This window comes from Trachurus japonicus, chromosome 1, assembly GCF_045865225.1.
Source record: "Trachurus japonicus isolate A0001 chromosome 1, Traja_1.0".
Classification (NCBI taxonomy): domain Eukaryota; kingdom Metazoa; phylum Chordata; class Actinopteri; order Carangiformes; family Carangidae; genus Trachurus; species Trachurus japonicus.
Window position 1 is genome coordinate 6,410,611 of NC_140907.1, and position 23,781 is coordinate 6,434,391.

General features: G+C 40.3%; 2 protein-coding genes across 8 annotated transcripts in view; both read right to left on the reverse strand.

Moving 5' to 3' along the window:
• xpnpep1 (X-prolyl aminopeptidase (aminopeptidase P) 1, soluble) overlaps positions 1 to 23,781 on the reverse strand; it is a 90,961-nt gene that overhangs the window by 1,636 nt on the left and 65,544 nt on the right. The window contains exons 1-16 of one of the 7 annotated variants that reach the window (XM_085804446.1): positions 9,711 to 9,769; positions 8,254 to 8,378; positions 7,813 to 7,876; positions 7,083 to 7,187; positions 6,655 to 6,747; positions 6,229 to 6,372; positions 5,846 to 5,941; positions 4,952 to 5,033; positions 4,290 to 4,500; positions 3,553 to 3,642; positions 3,219 to 3,269; positions 2,843 to 2,901; positions 2,418 to 2,495; positions 2,239 to 2,310; positions 1,987 to 2,047; positions 1,178 to 1,247 (exon numbers count right to left, since the gene is read on the reverse strand). In XM_085804446.1, the coding sequence (XP_085660572.1) occupies positions 1,178 to 1,247; positions 1,987 to 2,047; positions 2,239 to 2,310; positions 2,418 to 2,495; positions 2,843 to 2,901; positions 3,219 to 3,269; positions 3,553 to 3,642; positions 4,290 to 4,500; positions 4,952 to 5,033; positions 5,846 to 5,941; positions 6,229 to 6,372; positions 6,655 to 6,747; positions 7,083 to 7,187; positions 7,813 to 7,876; positions 8,254 to 8,370 (1,393 nt within the window). In that variant the 5' untranslated portion in view covers positions 8,371 to 8,378; positions 9,711 to 9,769. Of the gene's footprint in view, positions 1 to 1,177; positions 1,248 to 1,986; positions 2,048 to 2,238; positions 2,311 to 2,417; positions 2,496 to 2,842; positions 2,902 to 3,218; positions 3,270 to 3,552; positions 3,643 to 4,289; positions 4,501 to 4,951; positions 5,034 to 5,845; positions 5,942 to 6,228; positions 6,373 to 6,654; positions 6,748 to 7,082; positions 7,188 to 7,812; positions 7,877 to 8,253; positions 8,385 to 8,663; positions 8,763 to 9,645; positions 9,770 to 23,781 lie in introns of those variants that run through there. The other 6 variants (XM_085804503.1, XM_085804391.1, XM_085804324.1 and 3 more) reach the window with 6 other exon arrangements.
• Positions 11,125 to 22,846, reverse strand: cusr (Copper-only SOD repeat protein). The gene is made up of 10 exons (XM_085802809.1): positions 22,601 to 22,846; positions 18,758 to 20,840; positions 18,146 to 18,245; positions 16,611 to 16,688; positions 16,010 to 16,111; positions 15,213 to 15,342; positions 14,941 to 15,055; positions 13,033 to 13,157; positions 11,811 to 11,891; positions 11,125 to 11,408 (listed from the first exon to the last, which is right to left on the reverse strand). Exons 1-10 carry the CDS (start codon positions 22,638 to 22,640, stop codon positions 11,302 to 11,304), a joined length of 2,961 nt encoding a protein of 986 aa, XP_085658935.1. The 5' UTR covers positions 22,641 to 22,846; the 3' UTR covers positions 11,125 to 11,301.

Genomic DNA, 23,781 nt, shown 5'->3' on the forward strand with positions numbered 1-23,781 from the left:
CAGCTAACAATCACACAAGTAAACCACAATAGCTTTGTTTTTCCATATTTTGAAGGTAACACAGGGTTCCTACAGCTTAAGCCAAGTTAAATTTAAGACTTTTTAAGACTTTTTTAAAGCCACTTGAAATGAAATGTAAGACCGACTTCATAATAAACACAAATGCAGAAAAAAGAAAAAAAAAAACACCACATCAATTACATAGGGTTAGGGACAATTTGACCCACTTTCCTATGTGATCCAAGGTAAAGTGACTGCTACATGAACATTGGATTGTGTCTCTTTCCAGCTGTCCTTTCAAAATAAATGCATAAAAAGTCCGGAAAAAAAACAAAAAACACTGACTCGGGAGCTGTTGGCTGTGGGAAATTTAGCGTTGACGGCCGCCACTAACTTCTCTATGTCGGAATGTTACCAATTATTTTGAGATTTGAGACTAATTACAACCATAAAATACCACTTATTATGTGTTAACATTTTTAAGACTTTTGAAAAATTGATTTAAGACATTTTAATGCCAATTAAGGCCTTGTTTTTAGATTAATGAATTCAATGCCTTTTAAGACTTTTTAAGGATCCGTAAGAACCCTGTAACAAAATATTGAAATGTTGTTTGGCCTAAATATGATCCTCAAGTCCATGTGCTGGCCTTGTGCTGTTCTGATACTCTACCCTCTGCATGCTGGAAAAGTGAAAATGAAATCATGAAAGTATTACAAAGTAATCTTTTATTCTCCATGTGATCAAACAGGGAGTTTCCCTCCATCAGATGTAACGTATCAGAAACTATTCTACTATTCAGATTGGATTTAACTACTTACCATGCCACGTTTTATCATGACTCTGCATTTCCACTGACTAAAACTGGACTCATGTGACTGCTGTGATTAAAGGGACAAGTTCCCCATTGGGGGAATTATATTTGTTTGGGGTTTCCACAGGTGTCCACAGTGTCTCTCCAGTCACTGCATGACAGCAAATTTCTGTCTGCACATGACAAGCTGCTGATTCACCACGGGGATGCCTGCATTTATCTTCAACATGTTTACTGATGACTTGTTTTTGGTCTGAGACAGCAGATATTTACATTCAACACAAGATGTAAAACGGTGCTATTTAATACTGGTACAGAGTGTGCAGTGTGAGGTCAGCTTCATGTCAGAGTAGAGGGTTGTACCTTTTGTTCCATTGGGAAAAACAGCGGCACTGACAGCGATGTGTCCCTTCAGTACGTAGGTAAAGCATTCCTTAAGGAAAAAACAGAGATTACACTATGTTAAAATCAAAGAGGGATGAATTTAGTCAGTATATAATATACAGCTCTGGAAAAAATTAAGAGACCACTCCCAAAATTATCAGTTTCTCTGGTTTTACTATTTATAGGTATGTGTTTGAGTAAAATTCTTTTTTTGTTTTGTTTTATTCTATCAACTACCGACAACATTTCTCCCAAAATATAATAACAAAAATATCAAGTCTTTGCAGACCAACAACAATAATAATAATAATAATGCAAAGAAAACATGTTCACATTTATTCCTAAAGAACACGGCAAGAATATTTTAACTAACTAACATTATCCCACAAAAACTGATTTATAAACTCTTGAGTTCAAATATTCTTGCTGTGTTGTTTAGGAGTAAATATGAACATGTTTTCTTTGCATAATTATTATTATTCAAGGTCTGAAAAGACTTGATATTTTTGTTATTTAGACTAGTTTAGTCATTAGCCAATAAAGCTCTAAAAGACTTTTTTTTTTTTTCAATTTTGGGAGAAATGTTGTCGGTAGTTGATAGAATAAATCAAAAAAATAAAAATTGAATTTTACTCAAACACATACCTATAAATAGTAAAACCAGAGAAACTGATCCTTTTGTTGAGTGGTCTCTTCATTTTTTCCAGAGCTGTATATATAATCACACTGCACTGGTTCTTAGTTAAATTGTATTTTACATGTTGAGAAGAGGAATAGCTCAGATTTACCTTCTCAAAAGCAGATGGTGTCCCAAAGTGCATGGTGCGTGTGACGTCTGTGGTTCCATCACTGCCAAAGACACAATAGAGATGCAGATGTATTTTATTGTACTGCACCAAAAAACACAACTATTTCTATTGTCTGTGCTCTGCTCTTGATGGCTGTCTAACTTTAGGCATAAAAGTCGTACTAATACAAGACATCAGTGGATGGTCGACATGGTCGTATTTGTTTATGTATGTATAAATGATCCTGTTTACACATATTGGGCTCCAGAGTCAATCAGGTAAACTTCATTCAAGCTGAGGGTTCTGTTGGTTTCAGGCAGCGGTCTAAAGGAAACAGAAAAAAGTCAGAGATAACAGATTATTTCATATTTTTTAACAACAACAACAAAAGCGTATACTGTTACATTGAGTATTTTCTTTCTCCAACTGACCTGTAATGTATGATCGCTCCATTTGGACCAACGCCGGAGATTGTGGGAAAACTGAGGCCAACAAAATCTTTCTGTTGACTGAAAGAGAAATATAGAAATACCTTTATAAAAAGCAGCTCTCGCACAGGATGTCTTAACAAACAAATGTTAGCACAGGCGGTGCACAAGGATAACACAACAGTGTGACAATGAATAGACTGTTTTTGTTTTACAGCCTTCAATGGTCGTTTTGTCACTTCCATGTCCAGCAGAGGGCGCTGTAACTCCACAGTGGTCACTTGTGGCAAGATCGCACACAGCATCTTTCACACACAGCAGATCAAACAGAGAAGCTGAGGTGGAGGTTAAAACTGGATGAGCTGGTCAGCCAGATGATGACATTCATCAAGACAGTTCCACAGAAAAACAAATAAGTAAACGCATACCTGCGAAGTTCTTCAGCCTTGTCAGCAGCAGAGATCTCCGTCACTGTGCCTTTTGGAATCTATAAAACAGTAACCACAGTCATGCCAGAGGGTGTTACCAACGTTCAAATCAAAGCCGGAGCTACATCCGTCCCTGACACTCGCACAAGTACTGTATAAATGACTTTAACTTTTGGGCTGTTACTGTATATTCTTTATTAGACTTAAAAAGGGATGGGTTTTGGAGGATTGGTCAAAATATAGATTACTGTAACATGGTGAATGAAAATTGTGGTCAATAGGAACATACTCTTTTTAAATAGCCATTTCCTCAAAGAGTTAACAGGACAGGTTGACAGGACAGAGAGATTTGAACACAGGCAAATAAAGAAATTACCTCCTTTTCCAACCAAGCAAAGAGCTCACAAAGGGCAACTGCATCCTTGATCTGTTGGTTCAATTGCACAAGATGAACACTCAGAACCCAACAGTTCACAAGAATGTCATAAACCAAGAATGATGGTACCTGCTTGACAGTTTCGACTGTCAAGCAGTCTTCCTCAGAAGCATCATCGCTGACGCTTCTGAGGAAGACTGGAGTCACTGTTGAAACTGTCAAGCAGGTACCATCATTCTTGGTTTCATTGTCTGAACACAAGAAAAAATATAACTAATGTCACAAACCAAATAAAAGATATGAACATGCAAATGTTGGACTCAAAGGTTCTTACATGGGCCATTTTCATGCCTTGAATCTCAGTGGCATTCTTCACAGCCTTAGCGAGGCAGAGTGGAGTGTAGGGAATTGGAGTCCTGTGAGCCTGAAACCAATCAAGAGAACATGTTTACAGATTTCACCTTACATTTTCTTCAACATATCTTCTGAGTAGTGCCTGCTGTCAAAGCCAACAGAACAGTTCTTTTCATTTAAAGGCCTCGGCGGTTCAGTACATTAGCTATTGACTGTTGTCACATGAGGAAACATCAGGGTTTTTTTCTTCCTGGAAAGTGTGCGATAACTAATGTTCAGTTTTTCTGTTTGTTTGTTTTTCTTTTTTTAAATCTTTCACTGGGTGTGTCATGAGTGTGTGTGTACATGTACGTCTCAAACTGTCTTGTGTATTTTAGGTATATTTATTGTCTATGGCAGCTCTTACCATGCACTCGAGTCCACAACAAATTTCCCCTGAGGGACAATAAAGTTTATTCTATTCTAATACCAAAATACATCAGAATGTGTCTGCTTCAAGGATGTACACTACAATCTTGTTTTTAAAAAGTACGTGTAGTTTTTTGTACTAATAGTTTCAGCAGGTGAGAAAATGGTAATTCATAAAATTTTAGGTTGAGGCGTGATAGGAAGCAGTTTCTCATACTAATCTATGAGTCGGGAAAAACAATCGAGAAATAATCAAGCAATTTTTTTTTTATTATTGTCTAAAATTAACACAATTAATTAACTTCTCACCTTGGGAATGACCTGCGTGAGAGCAGTACTGGCTTTGTCACAGATCCACACTTTGTCCTTGGGGCCGAGTGCAGCGCAGACAGCCTGCAGCTCGGTGTAGACCGACTCGTAGGGGAAGGTCTGGATGCTCAGCTCGGGCTTGCTGGGAGAGTCCAGCTGCAGATGGGCTCTCAGAGCGGGATCAGAAAGGCGGTTTCGGTCCACAAAAAGCCTGGCAGGAAGAGGAAGCTCATCAGTGAGAAATAAGGTAGCAGAAATCTTTGATGGCTTTCATGTATGTCTAGGATTATATGTGCCTCATTGTGTTAGTACAATATTGCTCTTTTTCTATTTAAAAATGCATGACTGCAAAATTGTCTGCTACTTTATTTGTGCAAAGTTAATATTTGGGAGATAAAAATCAAGGTTATGACCAATAGTATAGTTACAAATTTAAAAGTGACCATGTAAACAAAAAGGTCTTGAAAGTTCCTTAATAGCCAGGGGAAATATAAATAATAAGAATAAACATGTTGCTTTTGACCAAAAAGCAGCACAACTTTATAGTATTTAATAAAAAGAACAAAAAACTGTAATTTCATTGTGAAGCCTGTCATTTAAGGCAGCAGTATTAAGGTAATTAATCACTTATTGAACAACTGTGCTGTGTTATATTCCATTACCTTAATGTGTTCATTCCCACAATGGTATACACAAAGAAAACTGGGTTGTACTCGATGTCGGCACCACGAAGGTTAAAAAGCCCTGAGAGAAGGAAATAATAATAAATAGTAATAAGCAACATTTTGATAACATGCAATAATCACAAAGAAAATGGAAATTGTATTCATGACGGAGACAGTGTCAGCAGCCACTTGATCTGTTGTGTTTTGAGTCATTGCCCTGTTCACATTTGCCAAATACTTATTTCTTGGGTCAAACCTCCATGCACACTGTTTGGTGTTAAATATCAGTGTTATTATTAGACTGTCACTCATCCTCTGTAGATTCCTGAGCAAATCCCCTTCACCCACGGATAATTCTACTTCATAACAATCAAAATCAGCATTACTCTAATTAACACAAGCTCTCAGACCAAACAATCAGACACAAGAGCTCATTAGGCACGGTGAACAAGGTGCTCAAACCGCTATCTAGAGGGACACCCGTGTATCCCTGGGTCCTTGGATCGTGATCATGTATCAAAACGGATTTACGTAACAGAAGTGACGGCAGGTACGGCTTCTGTTGGTTTTACACTAATAATAACTAACAAATTATTCAAACTCTGAAAAATGTAGAGCTTTGAGTTTTTATCTTGTGTTCACTTGGGCAGCAATGTTTGGCCTTGAGTTTACAGCTACACTGGACTTTCACACATGGCTCAGAGCTTAACAAACCTTTACTGTGAAGAGTATCCCAAAAAAAAACACTGGGTTAAGTTTTCTTTTCTCCACTACACTTACATCACATCTGAACAAATACAATGTCATGCTTGTTGTCTGGCTCAGTTAATAACAGCTTTCAGTCCTCTGAAGAGTTTAAAGGTTAGAATTGATGATGAAAATGAACCGTACAGGCGACCTCGTCCAGCGCCGTGGCAACGAACCAGCTGATCTTCCGCTCTGTCATCTTGGCTCGCAACGCCGTCACTTTATCTTGCCAAGACACACCTGCAGGTAGAGAACATCACTATGTTCTGTCAGTGAGTTTGTACTCCTCCAAAAACCTGTATCTCTAGTTGTAGTGAATTAAAGCCTTTGTTTTTTTCTTGATTGGAAACCAAAGAAAACAAAAGTACTAAAGCTGAGAGGGTTGAACAGAAATAACAGAAACTAGCTCTGCCCATGCTCAGATATTTCAGGCCACTAAAAGTAATTTATAAGGATAAATAATAGGTAAAAAACAACCAATTCAGCATGTATATGTAATCATGGTGTTGGGGCAGTGGGGCACTGACCGGTGTAGTCTAATCCCAGGGTGCGGAGCTGTGTGCTGGGTCTCTTTGGGCGGTCGGTCCAAACTGCATCGATCAGGTTATCCTGCACCGCCACCAGAGAGTGGCCGGCACTGGTCAGCGCCTTGGACATGTTCTTCCACTGGTCTAAAACACAACATCACAGCTTTTTAATCAAGATGTTCAAACACCTATTAAAAACACAGACATTTAGTTGACAACAAGAGAACCGATGCGGGTGACTAAAGTTCGGTTCCTTGATGCAGAAGATAAATTCCTTTTTTAGAACATCTGATGATTTCTATTTTTTTTATTGCACATCTGATAGCAGCAAGATTTACCAAGAAAAATTGTCATCGGTGTGATGCCTTTCTGATGACGCCGATTCCACTGTACTTGAGGAGGAAACCAAACGCTACGGTAGCTTACCGGCAGCGATAATCCAAGGATCGACTCCCACTTTAGAGTTCTCTGGCAGGATGCTGATCAGCCAGTCCTCCTGAGACGGTGTCTCTTTCAGTCCTGTACATGATAATACAAAACATGTATGTCACACAGAGACGCAGTGTGAGCCTGGTTCGTACAGTGCTAACATTTATTTTTGTCTACAGGCAGCACAAACATAATCTTGCTTGACAAAACTTTGAGACATTTGTTCACATTCTGATTGGCTGTGATTCATTACTTTGATTCCATTTCGATGCTGACGGCACTTGGCTTTATACAAAATCTGGAGCGTAAATCTGCGATAATAGTGTGTGAACAAGGACTTGAAAATATGACCAAAACATTTAAAAATAGAAGAAGAAAAAAAAAAGAATATTATCTATAGACTTTTATCTATAGTGGGACATTACCCATCTTCATGAGGGTCCAGTTGTTGTCCATCTGCTGGCTGGCTTGGAGGAAGTATCGGCCGTCGGTCCACATTGCAGCATACTGCTCTGTGACGATGGCTGTACCTACACATGACAACACACAAAGCACCTTTGAAAATACCAGTCGCAAACGCTTTGCTGGGTCCAGTTTGCATAGTGGAAGATCGTTAAAAACTGCAGAAAATTGGTATCAATTCTGAGGCGGTGACACACAAGCCTTTTACTGCCAGTTATAGAGTCAAGTGTGGTTTCATCAGTATCAGTTTTAATGAAGCAACATATTCAGTATTATGCTTCTCAAATTACAACAGTGACTGGTCTGGGATTGAGTAAACTCCCTTTCTTATTCTCCTATTAAACTGATGTAACGTAAGAGTATCAGTTTTCATAGTGTTTTATTGCAGAAGTAGGCCATCTCCGTGGACATCATAACAACTATCGAGTCCTGTATTGTTTCGACTACAATGAATCTGAGATGAGATGGAGAGGAGGATCTGGGTGGCTTTCCCTGAATAGGTCACCATAACACAATAAAAGTTGTGTTTTCTCTGCAGGTTTGTTTCACACTTTTCTGGGTTTTATTCACAGTGGAAATTAGATCTTGGCCTCTGTTCCTCCCAACTCACATCTTTGGGTGACTCTTTTAATTGTAGAATTCCACTCATGTGCGTTTGCGTTGTGTGCCTTTATCCACTGGCACAAAACATACCTGCTGAGCCATTAAATCCACAGATGAATTCACGTCTGCAGTCACACGGTGCAATGTATTCACTCTGGGAGACAACGGGACAGAGGGAGAGAGAGAGAGAGGCAGAGATCAGCTTCATTAACAATCAGTGTAAAGAGTGCAATCAACCAGTCAGCCATTTTAAATGCCACCTGTGCTGCTCTTCTCACATCACGTCTTGTGCATGGAGAGGGAAAAGGGAGGAGTGGTGGGCAAAGGGCTACAATTAATTGTGAAGGTCAGACGAGTCGATCAGAAGTGAAACAACACACGCAGGAAGTGAGACAGACAGGAGCAGTGGATCCGACATGGTTGTGAATGTGTGAATATCTGTCTGATTTCTCAACGATATGAACAGATATTATCTGGAATTAATGTATAGATGTAGAATGAAGCATGTTGTGTTCTTGTGTGTGGTCTTACCTGGTGGGCATCTCCAGAGGGGACGATGTAGGCCTGGATGGGCTCTGCGAAATATTTGCAATTCTTCATGGCCTGGCGAAGCTGCCTGAGCAGCTCTCCAGTGATCTTTGGAGACATGGCTGCGTCTGAATCTGGTGAAGGAATGAAGACTTGCTTTGATAATGACCATAAAGTTCAAATAGACGGAAGTTACTTGATACAAGGGCTTTTCAAATGCTATAAAATGCAAGTTATTGAACCTCAGAAGTTAATATAAAAGCTCAGAGTACACAGAGCGCACAGAGCATTACACATTTTATGATAGGAAAACAAGAGTTAGTCTTCAAAAAACACAAGAAACACCTTGATATTACCTCAGGCATTAACAGTTTGAAATCCACACTAATTATCCACAGATTACAGTAGCCTACCTGACTTTGGAGAAGCCATGAAGACTTGAGGTGCCTGCAGCTGGACAGAGCCTGACTATTAACGTGGAGCTCAAAGTCACAGTCCACACCTGGGTCTGTTACCAGCTGTAACATGCTGATTAAGCAACTGTCAAAGCAGCCAGGGTTAAATATTAAAGAGATACAATATAGTTGCATAATTGACCTATTTCCACCGCTATAACGTACTCACAGGAACCTATGAAAACACTGCTGAGTGAGTGATGGATTCCCTGAGACAGTCCGCTGGCCCTGAATGGCGTAGAACCGCCACATCAGCCGCAGATCGACCAATCACATTGCAGGGTTCCTCATCGGTGAACTCTCCTATTGGCTACAGGCCCCGCATGAGATTGTTGTTTACAAGCTGCTAGTCTATAGATTGATTCAGTGGTATTTCAAGGGTTAAATGACCGCTTAGCGAAGTAGCTACGACGAAACGGAACATGTGTTTCTGATGCTGTCGAAGGAAACTACATTTCTACATTGTTGCTTGTTGTTTTGAGTGGACGGGCGTTTTCTTTACTCGCACACCATTGTTGTCAGCAGGCCACCAGTTATAGAGCCTACACACAAAAAGTAATGGAGTCAAATGTGGCTGTGAATGAAGGGCTGGGTGGGTAGGTGTGGTGGCGCGAGGCGGGGGTATTTCTACAGTTGCTAAGCAGCAGCTCGCCCCGTGAACAGGTCTGTTTACCGCCTTTCTGTCAGCTCTGCTAACAACACACCGCTTCCCCCCGCCTCAGCAGTCAGCACAGACAACAACATCCCTGTGTGTGTGTGTGTGTGTGTGTGTGTGTGTGTGTGTGTGTGTGTGTGTGTGTGTGTGTGTGTGTGTGTGTGGCTCGCTGCCTACAGCTACAGACCAGCGCTCACCGACACCGACACGCTGCTCTGCTAGCTAAGCTAACGCTAACGTCCAGCTCCACCCCAACACATGCAGCCCACGGCGCTGAATACACACCCGCTGTGTCCGCCTCGGAGCAGTGATTCTCGGGTCTACAGAGAGGAAACGACGCGCTCCTTCACCAGCTCGGACCTTGTGTTAATTTACCAAACAGGAGGCTGCCATTTCGCTGTTGACGTTTGCGGTCACGTGACTGCAGTGTCTTCCAGTGAACACAGAGGGATCGAGACTCGCCTCTTTTTCTCTGAGCAGTCATACACAAAGAAAACAACATCAATAGTATGCTGTAGCTACTGTTTCAGAGTATAGAAAACAGTCTGACTACATAGAAATGTGCATGTGCAACGATGTTGCGCAGCAGTAGCCTATAAAGAAAACAATCTTACATTTTTACAGCAATATTTCACTGTAGCCTAAGAAAATAATCTCACATACAAATATAAAATACCACAGCTTTTCCCACCATAAACAAAGAAAACAATCTCACATAAAAACAAGTGTTCTGTAGCCTACTGTTCTATTGTCTCACAAAGAAAACAATCATAATCCAATAGCCTATTTAATATTTCACTGTGTTCAAAGAAAACAACCAGACAGTGCATCACTATTCCCACTGTCCTATAAAGAAAGCAGTCGACTTGTGCATAAACTGTTTGATATAATAATAATAATAATAATAATAACTGAATACACCAATAAGAATAGTTTCTGATTAAAACTTTAATATTCTACTATTTGTCTTTTCACATTTCTGTTTCTTTTTCTTTGTTTTGATTTCTATGTTTTTCTAATATTCATATATGCCTTAAATTTGTTATAGAAACGTATGGATCGTATCATGCATTTAAAATACAATGCTTTAGATTGTAGCCTATATTTTTATGCTCCTTTTAAATTATCATTAGTTTGATTAATTTTGTGGTGACAGTGACTGGATTTTATTAATAATAACAACAACACTTTACCAAAATATTGAATTTCAATCAATTGGAGAAGTCGAATTAATGAAAGAGTTTAATAATAAACCAAGTAGGCTAAGGGTTCTGCTGGAGGAGGCTGAACAATGGCAAGTGAGCTTTTGGCAGCCAAAGATTAAGGCTCACAACTTGTCTATTCAGTGTTGAAAGAAATATTTTATAAACCATTAATAAAGTCATTAGTGAAAACTAGCGTGCTCTTTTTAAAGGAGAGGTACAGTACCAATGTTTTTATGAATGAGTGTACATATTAATTTGTGTGTAGGCTAAGTAAGAAAAAAGTCACAGAGATTGTTGGCACAAGGCATACAAACATTATTGTCTTTTATTCATAATTTTTTCTCATATTTACACAACATCTGGCGTGGATTTTTAGACAGTGCATACATGTTAGAAGTCTGGAAATCTGAAAATGCTATAGGCCTACATTAATTCCACTCATTCATTTAACAGTCCAAGAGAATGAAACATTAGCAATATCTTCAATGCGGAAAATGAAACCTCTAAAGAATTTACAGTGGACAGTTAGAAAACAGCCTGTTTCCTAACCTGGTTATTTAAATGGGAATTGCAAGATTAGATGACAAAGTTTGTACAAACAGCTACTTGTTTGCTAATTAATCAGATGACCATCATACCGCATGGTGGGACACACTTCATAAACATATTCACAGTTTTACAACATTAGGCTCCATGTATACCCTCTGATGATGCATGACATGGATGAATCTCTGAGTTATAAATGAGTTGTAGATGGCAGCAGGCAGAAGGCAGCAAACATCAATCCCATAAGAAAACTTCCTGGAACCAGCGACACAGCTGCACTTTCTGAAGGCTGCGGATCTGAAAGGCCTGAAAGAAATATTAACTAGGTCAGGGGCTATAAATCAAATGTATGTTATGAGGATTTGACATGACAGGTTTGACCTGCATACCTGTCATGCATTGTTTTGTTTTTACAAAATTGCATCTGAATAAACAATATGAAATAGGTTAACTGTACCATCTCGCCATGGGGAAATGTGAAAAAATCAGATAGAGCTTGCACCAGATGAGTAGATAATTGTGCTTGTGATAATTGTAGGCTACTTCAGCAAATGTTTTTGAGGCAGGAATTTTTTGTTTTAGAGAGCTGGTTGTGTTCATAAACACCAGTATTCTCACAATAATCTCCTGTTCTCATCAAGGTAACAAGTGCAATTTGAGCAACTACGTGGTTACCATGTGATTTTGGAGCATACTTACTTGTGCATGAATCTGACTCTCTGAACATGCCCATCAACACACTGGTTTTGACAGAACTCAGAAGTTCTGTGCTGACATTCCCTGAAAGACACAGACAGTACTGAGTCACACACACATTTGTTTGTTGAAGACACTTGCACTTCTCACTGGTCTTAAAGCAGTTATCGACTTGCTTTTCATCATAGGTCATATGATGATTCACCCAGATTTCTGCAGTGCACATCAAATAGCCTATGTCAAAAATAACAAATTACTTCTATTTGTCATTTTAATTTCAACTGGTTTTTAAGTGCATTTCTGACTGCGTGTCGGTTACTTCTGCTTTGGACAAATCATTCCTGTGAGTCAATGCAGTGACCGAGATATTAGTTTTATTTTTCTTACCGGCAAAGTGAATAAAATTCAGAATCTATTTTTATCAGACTCTGTCAAAATGTATGAGAGTGCATTTTTCAGTCAGACATTGAGGAGGTGTTCTTGGGAATGATGAGGATAGTAAACTCTTCACGTTGTGGGAGTCTTCTGAGGGCATAAATGCCTGTCCTGTGCTATACTGTGTGGAACCTCTGTACAGATACCTCTCTGTTCCCCCTCCTGGGACAGAGGAAGGGACAGAAAATGAGACACAGGGACACTCAACTCCAGCGTCAGGTTACTGAGAAATGTTTCAGGTTTTCTAAAGATTTTCAATGCCCATAATTGTTCATTGTCCTGATGAACACAGAACACAGCCATTCTAGGCACATTACTTGCCCACAGAGCTCCTGGAGGCCTGAAGCATCTGTATTTATGTAATATACATGTACATGTTGTACATAGAGTACAGTTCATGTCATGCCACAAGCAAAATGAATAGAACTACTAGTCCTGACCATAATACAGAAGTGATAATGTAATAACTTGCTATGACAAAACGTTTGATTTCATTCCTTCCCCATTTGCAATTTTGCTTTTCTTTTTTAAACTATGTGATCTTACTGATACATATTCAAATGAGGTTGCTTTTTTTCCTGACTTGCCACTTCCTTGTTTCAGAGGACATTTTACAGCCAGATGACCGTAAAGATAAATATTAACTTCAGTGGTCAGAGGGAAGTTTAGTTTATCACCCTAATTATGATTTACAGAGGTCACATGTCACTCATTGCCTTTTCATTGTGAAGCATTATGTTCATGTTGTGTTCACAGGGAAACATCCTTTTTTAGAGGGCTCCTTCCTTACCTGACACCATGAAGTTGACTTGCTGGCAGCGTCCACCTGCAGCAGAGAGAGGAGAGCCCGGCAGGATGGAGATTCTGGCCATGTCCAACTGCAGGACATTTGCAACCCTCCTACGGAAGTCAAATCTGGGGGAAAAAAAAGAAGAAAAAAAACAAACATCAACTCTGGTCACCTGGGGTTACCAGGAAATGTGTTGTTTTCTATCCATCGCATTTTCTCAAATCAGATCTGTGTGCAGTCAACCCAGAACACTGCAAAGATTATAATCATAATTCTATGCGGGCTCTGAAAAGCATTTTACATAATCAATACGTGAGTGTTACAACAGCAGGATAAGTAACTGTAGTTAAGGTTAATGTCTGTCTTATTTCTGCAAGTAGTTTCAAGATGCTGTGCCAGCCAGTCAGCCAGTGGGTGTGTTTGTGCTTACAGTGCACAGATCGACCTGACACCATCCTCATACCTGACATCAAAATGTGTCTCCGCATACTTTGAGTGACTTACTGTGATCAGATCTGTAAATCTGACAGCGGCAGACAGGTGCTTTTTCAGAGTGACATACCGTTTCAGCCATTTTGGAAAGTAAAATAGTTTTGGTTTATAATGAAACTGGACCGAGTAGTGGCCTCTCATCGTAGCCCAGGAGGCCAGGACATAGTGATGTTCATACTGCTAAAATGCAGTAATGAGACCAAGTGAATCTGTCTTCACCCCTGTATTTAGAAGTATGCACTTGTGATCAGATAAGCTGAGACCAACGTTAATATCAGGTCTGAACACATCCAGTACGAGTGAGAGATGGTAAATGTGATACGAGCTAAAATATAGCACCAACTTCAGGATCACCAGTGGAAGGATGTGTCTGTGTTAAGTCGAGAATGTGATTGATTGGACGTCGTATCAGAGTAGGTTTGTTTTGTATTTGTCAATTATTATAAGTTGCATCAATTTTCTCTATTTTTGGAATAATTTCATAAGAAGTCTTGACAGAAATATTTATTGTGCGGCATTTCCAAATAACGTAAGGGTTGGGTTGTTCAGTTTCACTAGAAATATGAAGCTCTATTACAAAACACTTTACAAGTACATCGGAAAACATATTTGCATCTGTTATGTCTCAATCACTGGCATACTTCATGATCAGTCTTGACAGGTTTATTGACTGGCATTTCCAAAAGCCAGGGTGGGAACGTGACATCACTTTTGTTTGCTGCTCCTTTTACTAGAATCATAAAGTTCTATTGTAAAACACCAACCAAGCCAATCATGACTTTGTACGTGACGTGTTATGGTTTACAAGATTTCACAGAACACAAGTGTGATACAAACATATTTGTCTTAACCCTTGCATTTTAAGATTCTCTCACTCACCTATTTAGGATTTTTTTGAGTGAAGTCGTGGTGTTACACAATAGAGTACAATTGTACAACAAAAATGCTTACATGTTTCCTATACTGATGTAGTCTTACATGACAGTTGAATGTATAGCACATTAGCAGTGAAAAATCATATTTTGAATATTCACGTTTCATATGTTTAACTAAGAGAAGAGAATGTTAAACCTTTGTGGGATAATTAATGCTTTCATAAAAACTAAATATTGTTTTTGCCAATATATTATATGCCAAAATATTTACACAAAATATACAAAAGTTACTTAACTCCATTCAGAGTACTGTAGGAATGCTGCTGTACACAGTATGATTCGTGCCAGTAGAAAATGCTGTCTGCAAACCATTGTTTGACACACTACCGTAATTTTATGAAGGAACAGGGCCACTTTTGGACTCAGTTTCAGACGGCCTATGCTGTATAACAAGACAATATAAAGCACGTTTGCTCACTGGAGGGATCAATATTTCAGACAGATGCAGAAAATGATCACACACTGTGACTGTTGCACGTACCTGCTGAAGTTTGCCACTCTGAGAAAGGTCTGCTCTGCTGAAGGAGACTCTGGGAGGATGTCGGCACACGCCAGGATGCTGTCTCCATTCTTCAGCACAAGAGACCTAAAAACCACTAAAAACACAGACAGTCATTCTTTTTATATTATGAAAGTGAACCAGTGTGAGCAACTACTGTTTTTTTTCCCTCTCTTGAACTAGCATTGCAAGTAAAGTAGAAGTTTTACATTATCAAGTTGTCATTCACCCAGAAACCTCTGTCCGAGTGTTACCTGTGTTGTCTCCAGAGAGCTGGACGAGGCTGTCGGTGTAGAGCTGACCCTGAGTCAGGCTGACTGGGCCTTGCCTCGTGGATATCTCCCCCACCACACAGCTCAGAGGGTTTAAAACTGAACACCTGCTCTGAAGGGGGAAGAGAAAGAAGGAAGTCCATTTTTTTCATTATGATAAATATACCTAGTACCCTAGTTATGGACATGTGACTTCCTTGTCTACTTGACATTGTTTCCAGTTTTACACGCATATAAGGACTTCAACTTGGTCTTAACTTAAAAATTCAAATATCTTTGTAATATCTTAATGCATTAATTATGTACAAAATATTTGTTAATGTCATTTTTGTACTTTGTTTGTGTACTCACAAACATGAGTTTACATACATACAAGCAAGTATATCAAACAGTTTACTCAGACATTAGACTATAACCAGTTAAATTGATTTCGGCTTGGACGATGGACTTTTTAATGGTGTCTTAAAATCAGGTCCATAATCCAAATGTTCTGAGCTGCTGTGAGGTTTTAGCATCTTGTATTGAAGGTGTAGTTTACAATCAACAGAACAACTATCTTGGAATACAGAAATTAAACAGCACCTGCTCTGACTGCATGAATTCTCACAGCATGAAACTAAATGTGATGTCAATCATCCATGATAATGATCAGCAAAATGGATTTACACACTGATTTTACAGCTTCAGCAGAAAAGCACCATTGTCTTCCCTCCACAATTGTTATCTTACACAACCGGTCAGGGCGGAAGAAGTTAAAGTAAGAAGTGGTTTGGACTCACTGTTGATGTCATGTTGAAGGGATTGTACGTGTCTCCCACGTTGCTGCACTGGCTGTCAGCACCCATACGGTTGTTAGTGATGAACATGGAAACCCCAGATGTCTGCAGGCAGGGAATGAAATACAAGAGTGAGTATGTGTATACTGTGTTTTTTTGTTTTGTTTTGGGTTTTTTATTTGTGTCATTTTTGTGTTATAATGTATACACAACAATGAATGTATCCACTCCCACTGTACTGTGAGAATGTGTCACCTTTTCCCCTTCAGATTAAAGGCGTCAGTGCAACTTTTCACTGAATTCCGCTCCATTCCAGCAACAATTAAAATAAACAGCTTCCTTTTGTCACTGTCAAAAAGCCCAAACTGGCACTGTCAACATGGATCTCTGTGCTCTGAGTGTTTCCTCCTTCTGTTAGGTTAATGCTCTAATCGCTTTGCCACGCTCCATTTTATCACTTGATGCGGGTCAGGTACCTGTCTCACACTCTCTTGTTTTAATGGGCTAAGACATCATTCTCATTGGAAGTACATTTTATTTTGTAATCGATTACTTTAAATTGAAACTTAAAATTCTTCCTCCCTGTTTAGTTGACTTTGCTTACATTTTCTCTTGGCACTGCCTCAAGGGCCACCTCCAGCGTGATATCACTGCGACTCCCGTCAGGAAACATCTGCTGGCGCTGGGGGTGAGAAAAAATCAATCAAACAACTAGAAAATTTCCCCACAGAATACATGCATAAATATTAGGATTAAGAAACAAATGAACACATTTTACAGTGACATCTATACCGTACTGTACCTGATTGTTATGTACGATACAATGTAACTTATGACAAAGTGAAACTTGGAACTGCTCAGAGTGTTGAAGCAGACCAGACTGTCACTAAAGTACTACTGGCATGTTATAATCACAATTTATGAAGGCAGTTTCAGTATTCTTACACTTTTATTGTGACTTATCAGTTTTTTTTTTTTTTTTTTTAAAGCAGATTCAATTTCAGAGAAAACAAATTTATTCTGATGACTCCCCTTTTGTTCTCATTAATATGGTTGTCTTTGTAGATATTATGGGTTGCTATCCATATATGTAGTGCAGAGCTCAGTATGGGGCCTCTGGAGGACGGCTGACAGAGACAGCTGCTCCCTTCGTGAGCATCCTGGTTCGAATGCCTGTTGGTTTCACTAGCGATGGTAGGCGCGTGTTAGGCTAAGCTAATGATCTCTCCCCTGCTTCCCATAGCTCACTGCTGCAAGTCGCCACAGGCATAATGCATTCACTGTCTGTCCAGCGCAGCAGAAACACTCTGTCATGTTTTTGTGGCAGCTTGGCTCCTATAATAAGTTAGCAAGAAAGAAAACCTTGAATGTGTCCAGTGAAAGCTCATTTATTATTTGCTGCTGCTAAAGGGCTGGGCTGGGCTGGGCTGGCTGATTTTCATTCCAATACATAGTTGGCTGGTCTCTCAAGAATTACTCGAACTGGGTAAACACTTTCAAAATCAAAAGTGAACTGTCGTCAAGTTACAGATTCTTATGGAGGGTGATATATTACAGGGCTTGATTTCACGGTGGCGCCATTTTCTGTGGTGAAGAAAAAGGTAACATATCCTCTTTCAATGAATTTGAACACCTGCCACCTGTTCACAACGCCTCTGAAAAGATGGGACAAAATTTGTTTCTTCACTGCACTGCACTGCAGAGAATTTAAGCAATCTGAACTTGTGAAATGAAAGTTCGGTTGAGTTACTGTTACTAATTCTGTTGGTGTTAACCGCCCACAGAACTTGTGGTTGAGCAGGGGATCTACTGTTATTTGTCCTAAAGGGGAACCACTCAGCAAGTGTTTAGAAGTTGTTCCAGAGGAAGCTGAGTTACATCTAATAAATGACTCCTGAGAGATAACGTACAGTGTGGTTTGATCGTGAACCATATAGGACTGCAAATTTGAAGTGGTAGTCGTAAGTCTGACAATACAATCTGCCCAGTAACATACAGTATATTTGTGTCTTAATATAACTTCACAGGTGAACAAATAAATGAATATATAGAAAGATTTCACAAATACTGCTGCAGCATATCTTGCAATTTACCTGATAGCCATTCATGAATAAGATGTTGGTTTTTGTTGGTTCTTACCAGGCGGACTGTCCCGTTGACTGTACCACTGAAAACAGCTTGGGCAACAGTCAATTGTGCATCTGTATCTGTGTCAGCTGAGATGTCAGCACACCTTATTCTGCAGAGGAAAAAGCGCACACACAAGCACGCAAGAAGACAAACAAGATGAGTAAAATATCTCCAATATGTCTTTGATGATTAACCACACAATGTTTTGTTGAGTCATTTTTAAGGAATGAGGTGAAGGAGGGAAATGTGACTGGCTGTCTGTGACATTCTAAACCTATAATTGCCCTGCAGTTGTCTTTTGGCTCCAAGTCTGCTACTGTGCCAGAGGGCTGCTGAGCGTGCCTGAGCGTAAAAATTAAATATTGGGTAGAAGTGATACACCTGTCTGGATGCTGTTTCCGTATGTAACATAATATACCTAGAAAGACAAATACTTCTCTTTTTGTGAAACTTGACTTTAAAGTTCAGGTCAACACAGCATAGTTACATTTTTAAACCATTTCTGCTTAAATAATAGGAACCTGTGGTCGTGTGAAATATTTTCTCAAATGTTTGTCTCAGTTTCACTTTGACACTTATTTTTGCTTTTTATTCGTCTTATGACAACAAACAAGTTCTCACCTTGATCCATTGGCGTGGTGAACCACCAGTGACCTTCCCACTATGCCGTAGGGGCCAGTTAATGGCATATTAGGATCCATGTACAGAGCCTCAAGCTGGTTTAGGTCATTCAGCATCCCAAACTTGCCACTGATATCTCCAATCTCATACTGGTCCACAGTGCCAGCTCCCGGCGGTGGAGAGTTGGATACATTGATGGCTAATGGGTTGAAGTGGCCCAGGATATTTGCATTGGAGCAGGGCTGTTGACTGCTAGGTTGGAGGGGCAGAATGTGGACATGGTAACCCCCAGCTATGGCGTTCAAGTTCATCAGGGATACGTTTATATTTGTGGGGCCGTGTGGGACAGCCTGGGAGAACCGCACCTGACCAGTGGACATCCCAGGGCCAGACCAGCTACCTAAGGTTGCTCTGGGGACTCGCACCATTGTGACATTGGCACAAGCGATTCTTGGCCCGCCTCTTTCTGCTTGATGGATGACCACAGAACGGCCAATAATGCCCGACCCTGGCAACCAGGATGTGACATCAGTGAAGAAGTTTTTGGATTCCACTCCACCCACTTCGGTGCTGAGGTTGATGGTACTGTGTTTGTTGGACATGTCTCCCACCTCGCAAGATGAGGGACTGGACGGGGCACAGTGGAGGGCATAGCTGCTGTCTCCTGTGTCAATGTTGAAGGCGTTCCAGTGTCCACCCGTCGTGCCGCAGCGCCTTTCGTCATCATCCCTCTCTGAGCTAATGGGATGGACGTGGACATGCCAGTTGTGGTTTCTGGTTGTTGTCATTGTGGGATTTCCGTATGACAGATCCATGAAGATGGTTACATCAGACAGAGGGTTGTTCTCCAGCTGGGTGAACCAGATGTCACCAATCACAGGGCTCTGAAACCTGGCTCTGGCAACAAGGACTTCACCAGGAAAGCCGATGCTGGCACAAACATACCTGGCACCGTCCGTCTGGTGAATCACAACTGAGCGACCTACGATACTGTTCTGTCCAAACAGAGGGAGGTTGAAGTCCTTGAACATTACAGCCACCTCATTTCTACCGGCAAGGGACATATGCTTGGCACTTAGATCACCAACCTCATACCTGTCGTGTGTCTCCCCTGGAGCTTTTGGGTATGATGGGTCACTGGTGTTGACTTTAAATGGGTTCCAGTGGCCGCCCACATTATCGTTTGAACACTGGCTTGATGATGGAGACCGGACTGAAGGGAGAGGAAAATTGTGCACATGGTAAGGGCCGACTCTGTTCTCTAAGTTGGTCAAGTTCACCCTCAGCTCTGTCAAATCGAATGGGGAAGCTTGACGGAAGCTGAAGTATCCTTTGATTCCTCTCATATTCACAGCAGCGGTCACCTGTTTCTCTGACACACGGTAAATCTGAGCACACCTGTGGTCTGACTCCATGCGGAAGAGGAGGAAGCTGGTGTTGATGTTGAAGCCGGTGGGGTCGAGACGGGATTTCACAGGTTGCAAAGGGGTTCCCACCTTCACCACACCTAGACTTGTCAAAGCAGAGGTATCTAAGCTTCCAAGGAGAACATTACAACTTGCGGCCGTGCTTGTGGATCCAAGGAGAGTGATATTGGTTTGTGAAGCATTAACCTGACCAGTTGTAACTAGGTCTACCAGAAGCCTGGCACTGGTTTCTCCCGCGTGTAGGCGGATATAAATATTACCAGCTATAGTTCCCCTAAACCTTGCCTGACGAGTTGACACTGCTTGACCCCGACTTACGACCGTGCATACTTTTGTGTTGTTACATGTGCGCAAGGTCAGTGACAAGTCATCCAGGTTCTGTCTCTGTCCAAAGAGACTCGTCATGTTGACGATGGTGACAGATCCAGACACGGCTGTGAAGTTAAACACGCTTGGGCCGATATTTGCCTCCAAGCAGGGTTGAGCAAAATGACCATACATGACAGGGAACTCACTAAGGAAAAAGTTAAGGGGACTGCAGGATCCAGCGCCAGACACGTTGACCCGGGCCGTCTGTGCAGTGGAGTCAAACTGCACATCCCCCGTGACTCCTCCCATGTTCAGTGGTGCCAGAAACTGAACACAGGAAATGGAACCTGGACAGGAAAACAAGGGAGAGGTGATGCTACTGTAGCAGTCTGGGTTCCTACCTGCACAAGGCATCTCTGACGGACAGGTGATAATGGATGCAATCCATGGACGCAAATCCCCGCATTATCATTTTGAATTTCCAACTGCAAATCTTTAATAATGTTCTCACCTCTGTGCACATTACCATAGTCACACAGCTAAAACAGTTGGTTGAGTTATGACGTCCAAAGATTATTGTACTGCTTGGCACAATGATTTGCATCTAAGCCGTCCAGCCAAAACATAAAATATGTGAGTTAAGAATTCTTTAACATATGGCCATGTCTTCTCCCTCAGGCAATGTATATTGTTCTGTTAAATTGGACATACTTCAACATCACACTTGCACATCAAGTTGAATACTGGCATCCATACCAGTTCAGAAAAGAGTTTTCATTCCAAATTTAAACAATGGATAAACTTTTTTCACTAGCTGAAAGAGTAGAAGAAGTTGAAGTGGTGGTAAAATTAAAGTGATTTCACACACATTAGAACACACCCCCTAACAAAATGTAAAATGCAGAAAAGGTCTGACATAAAAAAAATACATCAGATTTCTGAAAAAGCCTAACTAACACAATGAAACGTTAAAGTTAGAATAATATTTCTGTGTGAACGTTTCAATGTGTATGACAAGGTTAAATGGTTTGCAGACTTACTGAATTAAGTTTCCAAGTAAGAAAGTAAAAGCCCTTTTGAAAAGCATCCAGGAGATGTAGTGGAAGAATATTAACAAAGATATAAAATTACATTACAATTACAGTCCTGAGGCGAACACATCTATTAAACCTGTTTCTAAATGAAGCTGTGACATTTCATCGACCTTTAGACACCAGTAATCGCTCGACTAATTAATCTAGACACAAATAACTCAAACCAGTGAGCAACTTTATACATTTTTTGTTAGACACAGCTTTCTACATGTGACAGTTCAATAACACACACAAAAGTACAAAATCACTTGATTATGTTGCTGTTGGCCAACATAACTGTGTATTCTTTTTAAATTCAGTTTGCTGCACCTCAGTTTCTATTCTCAATACACTGTTGATAGCCACTTTCACTTCTTAAGCCCAGCCACGATTTGAGAGTATAATGGAAATTCTGTTTTTTTCAATGAAACCACAGCACGTCTCAAATGATTTTCACTGACATTATTTTTGATATTTGATTTCTATTAGATGAATAGAAAATGTACATTGTCTCACTGTGCTCTCTGTGTAAGACAGCAAACTTCACCTTATTAATAGAAAACTTTATGAAATGTGTCCATTACCAAAAGCTATAAAGTAGTTTTAAGTAGAGAGTGGCCTAAAATCATTTTTTTGCCCAAAACAGTTGGGTGTTCAGAGGGAGATGCAACCTTCATCAATAAGACTGATCTTCTGCACTGCAGTCAGTTTCAAAACAAGTTAAACATTATAAAGAAAGGTAATCAGTTTTAACTGAACCCAGCACTATCTCTTCACGTGACAATGAGTAACTGAGTCAGTTGCTCAGAAAGATGAGAAAGAGAAAGAGAGCAGCTGATGTCACTAACAACATTATCCAAAAACAAAAAGCTTCTCAGTGAAATGACCCACTGTGAGAAGAAAACTTGCTGACTCTGCCCACAATGACACATGGTTTAAAAACCCCGGTTTACACATCACAATGGTGAGTACATAAATCATCTATGAAGTCCATGTGGGACTGTAAGCAAAATCAAAGATTATGAAATACTTACCAAGCAAATAAAACAGCAGGGAAGCTGTCAGAGGGCACATGTTGCAGATGTGTGGGAGTCACAGCAGCAAAGAAAATGTATTCTTAGACTGACTGCGTGGCTGCAAGGGTGAGGAAAACTACACAAAAAACAAAAAACAAACCCAGCTCAGTTACGGCATAAGAAGTTCAATGACGGCTAAAAGATTGTATCTATGTGTGTCTGTGCCCAAGTGTGTTCCACAGCAGGATGCCATGCGTGTAATGTGTAGCCTCTCCTGTGCTTCTGGTTTTTTAAGCTGCAGTCTGTCCCTGTCAGCCTGTGATTGGTCAGCACGACAAGTCTTTCATGTATGGAGGCAGGGGAGGGAGGGAGAACATTTGGCAGGCTGGATGGGAGGCGGCCTGTCCTTGGTGTGGCCATACACATTTTCAAGATTATTGAATCAATCTTTTGATCAAGATATTTTCACAACATTTCCTGGTTTGGAACTGGCACCTTACATGTTTGGTTTGCAGAAGGTGTTAAACACACAAAACAGAAAGACACTGAGGATAATTAACAGCAGCAATCTATGGACAAAGACACAAAAGATAAGAAAGATAATTAATTAATTAATTTGAAAAAAAAAGATAAAGAATAAAGAAAAATAACCTATTAAAAAAGATGTTCATCTTGTAAACAACACAGCGCATATAGGTGTACAGTATAAAGACAAATAAGGTCCCAGATTCAATGTGTGGTTTATATTTCATCTCAGTTGGTCACTGTGAATCTTTTTTTTTTTTTTAAAGGTTCTTGTTCCAATATCTGTTCATTTTCTTTCTCCTTTTACATCCATTGAGTATGCCTCTGCTGTCCTTGTGACAGGGCTGAAGAAAAAAAAAGGGAATGAAAATAGTAACCTGTTCCAAAAATAGCAGCACAATGGCCCATCACTGTGATCTGTTTGGGGTAGGCTACACAGCTATTTACACATGTTGGAGGGTCAGTGAAGTGGATCAGGCCCTTCACTCAGCTTGTTCAGATCACTGATTGCAGTAGGAGCTGGAATCATGATGTGACTGTGTCTTTGTCGCTAGACGTACTCAGAAGTTTACCCTTTTGTTCATATACACATACATGCATTGTGCAAGTTCATTGAATTAAAGGACAATTCTGGGCAAATTCAAACTGGGGCTATACTTTCCTAATATTTTAGG